Source organism: Gastrolobium bilobum, unplaced genomic scaffold (assembly GCF_033153095.1).
Source record: "Gastrolobium bilobum isolate Gb01-03AN ecotype WA unplaced genomic scaffold, APGP_CSIRO_Gbil_v1 utg34786, whole genome shotgun sequence".
Taxonomy (NCBI): domain Eukaryota; kingdom Viridiplantae; phylum Streptophyta; class Magnoliopsida; order Fabales; family Fabaceae; genus Gastrolobium; species Gastrolobium bilobum.
Genome location: NW_026897306.1, coordinates 41,809 through 52,164, shown reverse-complemented (window position 1 = coordinate 52,164; position 10,356 = coordinate 41,809). Strand labels below are relative to the sequence as shown.

General features: G+C 40.3%; 1 protein-coding gene across 1 annotated transcript; it reads left to right on the top strand.

Annotated features, from left to right (window-relative positions):
* The first annotated feature begins 944 nt into the window (after nucleotides 1-944).
* LOC133305800 (adenylate-forming reductase 03009-like) lies at nucleotides 945-2,564 on the top strand. Its single transcript, XM_061506036.1, is given in 4 exon segments — nucleotides 945-1,705; nucleotides 1,790-2,240; nucleotides 2,242-2,296; nucleotides 2,356-2,564. Coding segments are annotated over 4 exon segments (1,476 nt in total).
* The last annotated feature ends 7,792 nt before the right edge of the window (nucleotides 2,565-10,356 follow it).

Sequence of the window (10,356 nt, the reverse complement as noted above, 5' to 3'; positions counted from 1 at the left end):
ATTTCATCTTGTCAGAAAAAATGTAGAACTCATTTTAAATTTTTTTTGTAATTTTATTTGCTTGTATACTCATCTACAATGAACTCATTTTAAAACTCTTCTACTATTTAAGGAATAATAAATTAAAAGAATGTGACATAAGTGATTTCAAAATAGATGAATTTAAAAAATATGAGTTCAATGTCATTGAAATGTATATTTAAGGGGGTCTTGAGTTGCAATTTAGATAATAAAATTCACATTATAGGTAAATAAAATATAATTAATAATAAAATAATAAAATAATAAAATTCAAATACTACACTGTAAAAGAATAATTTATTATAAAATATTCTATAGAATATATATATATATATATATATATATAGAATATTTTAATATTATGATGTGGAAAAATGATAATTTTTCAAAAACTTATTATGAAACAAATTAAATAGAAAATTCTCCCCAAATAAAACGGAAAAATAAACTCACGTCAAACTACTTTATGTGCCATCAACTTACAAGGCTTTTCTTTAAATTGAATAATGAATAAAATAACTATTCATAAATCTTAATTGAATTAACGTGTTGTGTGCCTCTGACAATTTTATAAAAGAGTATAATTTAATTATCACGTTTAATATTCTCCTGCAAAAATAATTGATATATTTATATCATTCCTTTTTCTTTTTCCTCCTATAATATCGGATTCAGCTCTGAACATTTAATGATTTATTTTTATTCATCTAATTGTCATATTCAAACTTCATCGTCAAAAAATGTAGACTAAGGGCCTATATATACAAACTTCCTTTGCATTGCATGACACAAATCTGAAAATAAGTAACCTTTGCTTCCAAGTTCCAAGTTCCAAGTTCCAATTTGTTTGTATTTGGATCAACCTTTTCTCCATTCTTTGTTTTTTTTTTTGGTGATTATTCTGAGAGGCAACCAAGCTAGGCATGCAAAGCCCAGTAAGATTCTCAAGCTGCAGAGGCGTGGCCTTTGAGGTCAAACCTCAAGCAGATCCCTTCGCCATAATGTTAACTAGACCTACACCACAAGAACCCTCACGGTCTTTTCGAACTTCCAGAGTGTTCCCTTCTTCGCTACAAAGATCCTCCAGCAAGGCTAGTAGCCATTTTTGTGACCTTGATCTTGACGAAGAAGAAGAAGAAGATGATGCTCTTGAAATCGTCCCTAAAGAAATCTACGATGTGGAGAAACAGAAGCCACTTACACCAGTACTCCCTGATCAGCGACCAACCAACCCTGCACGAAAGAATAATGAATCAAGACTCTCAGTTATACTGCTAGACCAAGGATTGTTCACTCTGTACAAGCGACTCTTCATGGTTTGCTTGACCCTTAACGTTACTGGTTTGGTTCTTGCAGCTACGGGGAACTTTCCATATGCAAGGAACAGAGCTACTCTGTTCTCCATTGGGAACATACTTGCTTTGACTCTGTGTCGAAGTGAGGCCTTCTTGCGTCTTGTGTTTTGGCTTGCAGTGAAGATCCTTGGTAGGTCATGGGTGCCTCTCTTACTCAAAACAGCTACCACTTCTCTTCTTCAAAGTGTAGGAGGTGTACACAGTGGTTGTGGCGTGTCTTCAATTGCATGGCTTGTGTATGCGTTGGTCCTCACTCTTAAACAAAGAGAGAACACTTCACCAGAGATTATTGGGGTCTCTTCCGCAATTCTTGGACTTCTCTGTCTCTCTTCTTTGGCTGCATTCCCACTTGTTCGTCATATCCATCACAACGTCTTTGAGAGAACCCACCGTTTTGCTGGATGGATGGCTCTGTGTCTCCTTTGGGCGTTCATCATGCTTACAATCTCTTATGACCCAAAAACCAAATCTTACTCAAACGAACTTGGATCCAGGTTGATCCAAAGCCAAGAATTTTGGTTCACTGTGGCCATCACAGTCCTTATAATCACCCCATGGTTAACAGTGAGACGTGTTCCTGTGAAAGCATCATCTGCTTCTGGGCATGCTTCAATCATCAAATTTGAGGGAGGAATAAAGGCTGGCATACTTGGAAGGATTAGCCCCTCTCCACTCTCTGAATGGCATGCCTTTGGTATAATCTCAGATGGGAAGAAAGAACATATGATGCTTGCAGGTGCAGTTGGTGATTTCACAAAATCTTTGGTCTCGAACCCTCCAACTCATTTGTGGGTTCGCCAAGTGCACTTCGCGGGTCTCCCTTATTTGGTAAACATGTATGAAAGGGTCTTGTTAGTGGCGACTGGTTCGGGAATATGCGTGTTTCTTTCATTTCTTTTGCAGCCATGTAAAGCTGATGTGTGCTTACTTTGGGTGGCCAAGGGGATTGAGCAAAACTTTGGTAAGGAAATTAACGAAGCTGTAAGTGGGTTCTCAAAAGACAAGGTGATAATCCATGATACTGCTGTGTTGGGTAGGCCAAACGTGTCTGAATTGAGCGTCAACGCTGCAAAGAATTGGGATGCTGAAGTGGTCATTGTCACAAGCAATCCGGAAGGAAGCAGAGATGTTGTCAATGCATGCAAAGCCGCTGGAATTGCAGCCTTTGGTCCCATTTGGGATTCATAGTTCTTTTCCCTCTCTTACAATGTTTACGGTTTCTTTTCTTCTCAGCTTCTCAATTTACATATTATGTAAAGAAATATCTGTAAGGGCATCTTTGGTGTATATGATAGGATAACATCTATTAGTATAAAGTTTGATTGTATAAAGTCTAATTAAATTTTAATACTATACAATATTTGATATTGTATCAACATCAACATCAACTACACTTTTATCACAAACTAATTGGGGTCGGTGGTAGATGAACCCAAATAAAAGATACGAAAGAGTTAAAAAAGATAAAAATAAATAAATAAAAGAAAATAATATATATATATATATATATATATATATATATATATATATATATATATATATATAAAAGTAATAAAAGAAGGGAAAAAGAAGAAGAGGGGGAGAGAAAGAGGAAAAAGACTAAAAAGAGACTATGTGGAATATAGGAATAACAACAGATCTAATTCTCCATCATGTTTATAGCTTTTCTCCATTCCGTTCTAAAGCACACTGTCCGCCAATCTATATCCCTTCCATTAAGTCTTGTTTTACTACCTTTTCCAAGTAAGTTTCAGTCTACCTCTACCTTTCTTTGTGTTGAGTTCTTGGTAATAAACTTTTGATCTTACGGGAGCATTCAAGGACCTCCTCATTACATAACCAAACTATCTCAATCTATATTCTCTCATCTTTTCAGTCACCGATAATACTACTGCTGGCTGAAAGTATGGAAATGATTATTCAAATTTGTAATGAACCAAAATTTGAATAAGGGAACAAAAAATTAAGCACCGAGCAACATATGCATAAATAAAGACTTAACTACCCAGCAAGTGATGCATAATCACATATACATGCTTCTCATATATAACATCATTTCAAATGAAATTGAAGGAGAAAAAAAAAAAAGACATCTACGTCACTTGATTATGAGAAGACCTTCAATGTCAAGTACACCTTAATAATGTGAGAAGACTTTCAATGTCGAGTACTCCGTAATAATGTGAGAAGTTAAGTTGCAAAAATCATTGGAATATTAGTCAACTCTATCATAAAGGCACAAAAGAAGATTAGGTAGTGTGGTGGAATAAAAAACAATGATTCATCTTATCTCTTAAGCTATAAGTTCACCTAATCAAATTAAGAAGCAATCATCGCTTAATTATACACTTAAGCAATCAAGGATTCAAGGATATATCCCAATTATAGTCTGGAATTGGCTACAATATATCACCGAGAACATAATCAAATACCAATAAAAGAAATTCAGTTATATTATACTACAAGAAAAAAACTTATTAGTGTCACAAATTTCGTCACTACATATTAGCAAGGAAAATATTTCTTTTGTTAATGGTGAATATTACAGTGGAAAGGTAAAATGAACATGAACCCCACCACTAGGGACTGCACAATTAATCTGAGTTTTTTTACTTAAAATGAAGAGTATTTTATTTCATTAAATGAAGTCTGATTTTCCCTAATATAGTCTGATTTTTTTACTTAAAATCTGTGGGCTGATGGTGAAAGGTATGAAAGAAAAGATTATTTGGATGTGTTAATGGTAGGCCATGGTAGGTGATGGGAGGAGAGTGGAAGGTGTCATGAATAGAGAGTGCAATGTGTCATGAATATAGAGAAGTGTCTCTCATGCTAACTAGGAAATGAATGGGCTAGCTGCCACTTGAAGACAATGTACTATATGTAAGTATTGCCAATGCAAGAAATTCTCCACCTTACACAACCCACACTACATGCGATGCAAGGTGGAGCATAGAAAAATAAAATAATAGTTCAACATTTTTTTGTTTTCATTCAAACAACGCCTATGCATTCACAACATAAGGTAAAGAAAATAGATGACATGATCATAGAAAGCATGTAGATAATAACCTCATCACATTATTAATGATAGTTTCAATATACAGGGCTAGTGTCAAAATGCATATTGAACATAAAAAAATACTGCATAATTATGATTTTGAGAGTAATTTGATGTAATAATAATCTTAATCCACGAGTGGTGCATTTAACAAAAAAAAATTAAAAAAAATATAATCAACTAATCACAACTATAAAAGAATTATATATATATATATATATATATATATATATATATATATATATGGAAGTACAGCGATAGGTGTATGTAACCCCTTTGAGATCTGAGAAGGAGAGCAAGGAGAAGAGGGTAAGGGATGAGAGAGAAGAAGAGAGAGAATATTCACTTTTAAACACACTCATTCATTCATTCTTCGTGACCTATAACTGTCACAATTGCAAGTGGCATCAGATGGGCCTTAACAATACTGAAATATATTCATAACAATACTGAAAGTGAAATATTAGATGGGCTTAAGGTATTCCTAGCCCACTATGTAGTCAGCAAGCCTCTTGGGTTGCGATAACCTTGACCTATCTCTTAGCCCTATTCCCATTGTAACGTTGGAGTCTGTAACAAGCCCCACATCTGCAAGAGCAGACTCGTCCTCGAGGCTGGTGTTATTGGGGACAACGTGGACCAATCGCGGAACAGCAGCTGGGGAGGATGGTGGGCGCAATAAAGGATGGACGGTGGAATCCAATGATGGAGCAAGTATTGGGAAGATCGGAGTGAGATCAACCGTTGGATGAAATGGGGAAGTGGAATTAGGCTGGCATGCAATAAATGGGTTAGGTGGCTGATGAGACCCACTAAGAGCAGTCTCTTGGGTAGCCGTAGCCCCAAAAGTCTCAGTCCCATTTTGTAGTCTTGTAGTTATGGGGGTCCTGCTACCATTGTTGTCCTCAGGAGGTGCTAGTTCACCATCAGAAGCACGGTGGACATGGTCGAGTGCGTGAACGTCTGGTGCCCAACGCGGGTTACCTTGGAGCAAGGTCGTCTGGTCCTCCCAGGTCGAGTCCGCTGGTGGTAGTCCAAGCCACTGCACAAGGACCTGTGGAATTAAGGTACCCCTTCGCCAGATGGAGCGTGTAGCTATCACTCCGCACGGCGTCAGAGCCAGAGGAGAAGCGGCTGATGTGTCTGGGAGTTGGTGGATCTGGTAGTGCTGACCTGGTTTGAAGGGACGGAGGAGGGACACGTGGAAAACATCATGGATCCGTGAAGAGGGGGAAGCGTGAGGCGGTAGGCAACAACACCTATCCTTTGCAAGACTTCGAAGGGACCATAATATCGCAAGCTTAGCCTTTGGGACGACCGACGGTGAACAGAAACTTGACGATACAGTTGCAGGCGGAGTAAAACGAGATCTCCTACGGTAAAGCTCCAATCTTTACGTTTCTTGTCGGCTTAGGCCTTCATTATTTGCTGTGATTTCTTGAGATTTTCTTTTAATGTCTGGAATATTGTGTGTCGAGCTGTCAGGGTAGCATCGACGGCCTCATTAGGAGAAGAGCCAAGACAATATGCGACCAAGTCGGGTGGGGGCTTGCCGTACATCACCTCGTATGGAGAAAAACCCGTGGAATGGTGGTAGCTGGTGTTATAGTGGTATTCGGCCCAACTAAGGAAACTGGACCATGTATGAGGGTGTGAATATGTGAAAGCCCTGATGTAAGATTCTAAGCACCTGTTAACCCTTTCGGTTTGCCCATCTGTCTGTGGATGGTAAGAAGAACTGAATTTTAGTGTTGTTCCTTGCAGCCGAAAGAGGTTTTTCCAGAAATCACTGAGGAAAACGGGGTCCCTGTCAGAGACAATAGAATGGGGAAGGCCATGTAGTTTTCCAACACTGTCCCAGAAGACTGAGGCTACCTTGGAGGCCGAGTAATGAGCTGGAAGGGGACTGAAATGAGCTGCCTTTGAAAACCGGTCGACAACCACGAATATGGATCGAAAACCAGATGACAAGGGTAAGTGGGTTATAAAATCCATAGTAATATCTGTCCATAGGGAAGCTGGGGTGGGTAATGGTTGGAGGAGTCCAAACGGGGCGTGGGCAGAAGGTTTGAGTTTTTGACAGATCTCACATTTGGAGATATAATCTGTAACGGTTTTGTGCATTCCCTTCCAGGTAAAGTTGCGGTGCAGAGTTTGGACAGTTGCCTTAACCCCTGAGTGACCTCCTTGCTTGGCATCGTGGACTTCGTGAAGCAGATGAGGAATAATGGTGGAAGAAGAGGGCATATAGATGCGGTGTCTATGAAAAAGCAACTGATTTTTGTATTCCCAATCCGGCCATAGGCTCGGATCTTGCTGTAATTCGTGTATGATTTTGGTAGTATAGGGGTCTGTAACTAATTCGGACTGTAATACCGTAGTGAAGTTTAATGTTGGGCCAGTAATGGCCGCTAAGTGAGGGGCCTGGGTGTCACAGGTGCCCTCCATTTGTCTAGACAATCCGTCAGCGACTATGTTAGTCTTGCCGGACTTATAGACAATAGTATAATCGTACCCCAACATCTTAGAGAGGAACTGTTGTTGCTCCGGGGTCTGGATAACCTGTTGCATCAAATTGTTGAGGCTCTTGTGATCTGTGCGAATCACAAAGGGCGAACCTAACAAATATTGACGCCACTTCGAAACAGCCGCTGTAATTGCAAACATTTCGCGAGCATACGTTGACTTACCCTGCATCATTGGGGCTAACTTGCGGCTGTAAAACGCCAGTGGTATATCATTTTGGAGTAGAACAGCTCCAATGCCCACACCCGAAGCATCTGTTTCCACCACAAAGGGTTGAGAGAAATTGGGGAGACCCAAAATGGGGGCAGAAATTAATAGCAACTTTAGGTCACGAAAAGCACAATCAGCCTTAAAATTCCAATGAAAACCGGATTTAGAGAGTAAATCAGTCAAGGGGGCAGCAATGGAGGCATAGTGGCGGATAAACTTTCTATAATAGCCGGATAAGCCCAAAAATTCCCTGAGTTGCGTAATTGTAGAAGGAGTAGGCCATTCGGAAATCGCTTGCAGCTTGCTGGGGTCGGGTTGTACACCGGAACCCGAAATAATGTGGCCCAAAAAATTGATAGAAGGCTGAGCGAACAGGCATTTAGAGAGTTTAGCATATAGAGAGTGAGCCCTCATAGTAGCTAAAACTGTTGTGAGATGATCCCAATGGAGAGAAGCTGATGGGCTATAGACTAGGATGTCATCAAAGAACACCACAACGAACTTACGCAAATAGGCAGAAAAAACTTGATTCATAGTAGCTTGGAAGGTAGATGGGGCATTGCTCAAGCCAAAGGGCATCACTAAGAACTCGTAGTGACCATGATGGGTGCGAAAGGCTGTTTTATGTATATCAGGGGAGTGCATGCGGATCTGGTGGAAGTCGGATCTGAGATCAAGTCTGGAGAAAATAGTGGCTCCATGTAGCTCATCAATGAGCTCATCGATGGTTGGTATAGGAAACTTGTCTTTAATAGTAATAGCATTTAAAGCCATGTAGTCAACACAAAACCGCCAAGTACCGTCCTTTTTCTTGACTAAGAGAACTGGGGAGCTATATTCAGATTGGCTATGGCGAACTAACCCCGATGTCAGCATTTCAGAAATCATTTTTTCAATCTCATTTTTTTGGTAATGTGGGTAGCGGTAAGGTTTGACCTGGACAGGTTTAGCATCTTGGGCTAGGGAAATGTGGTGGTTAAGTTGGCGATTTGGTGGCAAAGTGGTGGGCACAGTAAAAACATCAGAATAGTCATGAAGTAGAGTGGATGGTGTGGTTAAGGTGGTGGTGGAAGTTGGGGTTGTGGGTAAGGGTGTAGAAGTTAGACACATTACGCAAGAAGAAATAGAATCATGGGTGATCAGTTTGTGTAACTGGGCTGAGGTAATGGGGGTAGGCCCAATTAGGTGGTTGCCCTGTAGTAATATCTAATGTCCAGAATGAGTGAAAGCCATAGTCAATGCTGCATAGTCAGTAATAATGGGTCCAAGCATAGCCAGCCATTGCACACCCAAAACAATATCTGCACCCTTAAGGTCTAAAACAAACAGGTCAACAATAAAAGAATGTGATTGCATATGCAAAGTAATAGCCGAACAAGATGCTGAACAGGTAAGGATATCACCATTACCAACATGCACATTAAAAGGAGAAATGGCATGCATAACAAGGTTAAGATAAGAAGCCATTCTTGGTGTAACGAAATTGTGGGTGCTACCTCCGTCAATTAAGATTTGGACAACTGTACCAGAAATGGTGCCTGTAAGCCGGAAAGAATTAGAGGTTCGATGACCAAATAAGGCGTTTAGACTTATCTCTGGTGTTAATTCCTCCTCAGGAGGAGGATCCTCATCTGGCTGGATAGCACCTTTGTCATCCTCGGAACCATCCAGGTATAAAAGGGAGGCCCGCCCTTTGCAGCGATGCCCAGCTGTGAATTTTTCGTCACAGTTATAACACAAGTTTTTCTCTCGTCGGGCTTGCCGTTCAGCTAGGGACAAGTGGCGAATTGGTAAGGAAGATGTAGGAAAAGGATGTTTAATCGGTGGTATTGTGGATGAGGGCTGAGTCGGTTGGGAAGGTGGATGGAAAGGTGGATTAGTAAAAGAGGTGGTGCGTGGGGCCCATGTTTTCAGTGGTTTTTCAGTACTGAACTTTTCCTCATAAACCTTGGCATAAGCCAGGGCATCGTGAACATCAATAGGTCGGTGGACCAAAACTGAACAGCGGATAATGGATTTTAACCCAGCTAAGAATAGTCCCTTCTTCACAGTGACCGATAATCCAGGAATTTTTCTGGACAACTGTTCGAACGCGGCATAGTATTCAGTAATTGTACCTGTTTGCTGAAGTTTAGCGATTGCTATAGCCGGATCTTCAAATTCCGTCGGGCCAAAACGCCTATGTAAGGCAGTGACAAATGAGGTCCAATCGGGAAGCAACCCATCCTGATCTAAGGACTGAAACCATGATGAAGCGGGTGGATCCATGTTGAAGGAAATCAGCAGAAGACGTTCCTGGACAGGAACATTATAGAAACGAAAAATAACGTTCTATAGCAAATAACCAACCAGTGGGTTCACCGCTAGCAAATCTGGGAAAATCCAATTTTATTTGGCGTTGACGGTGAGGCTCAGGTGTGTGGCCGGAGGACGAACGGGAAGGACCAGATCCTAAGACTCCAACATTTGGATCTGTGAAAGACGGTGAGGAATGTAGAACAGTGAGAACCTCCTGCAACTGTGTCTGTAGTGTATCCATACGTTGTGTATGGGACAACTCCATAGCAGTAAAACGACGGTCCTAGGCAAGTTCCAGGTTGGAGAGGTGGTCCTGAAGTGCCAGGCGTGATTGTTGGAGTTCCTGAACCTGCTGTGTGACATCACGGAGGCGTGTATTTTCGGCCATAAGATGCTCAATGAAAGCACCAATGTAACCCCTTTGAGATCTGAGAAGGAGAGCAAGGAGAAGAGGGTAAGGGATGAGAGAGAAGAAGAGAGAGAATATTCACTTTTAAACATACTCATTCATTCATTCTTCGTGACCTATAACTGTCACAATTGCAAGTGGCATCAGATGGGCCTTAACAATACTGAAATATATTCATAACAATACTGAAAGTGAAATATTAGATGGGCTTAAGGTATTCCTAGCCCACTATGTAGTCAGCAAGCCTCTTGGGTTGCGATAACCTTGACCTATCTCTTAGCCATATTCTCATTGTAACGTTGGAGTCTGTAACAGTGTATATAGTTTTGTTAATTTGCATGCCTCGAGCCGATTCTTATATTACTAAATTGATGGGTATTACAAAGTTAAATTTATAATATCCATCAATTTTGCAAAAAAATATAAGATAATTCAAATATTTATATTAAATTCAATAAAATGGTAATCGTAATTCA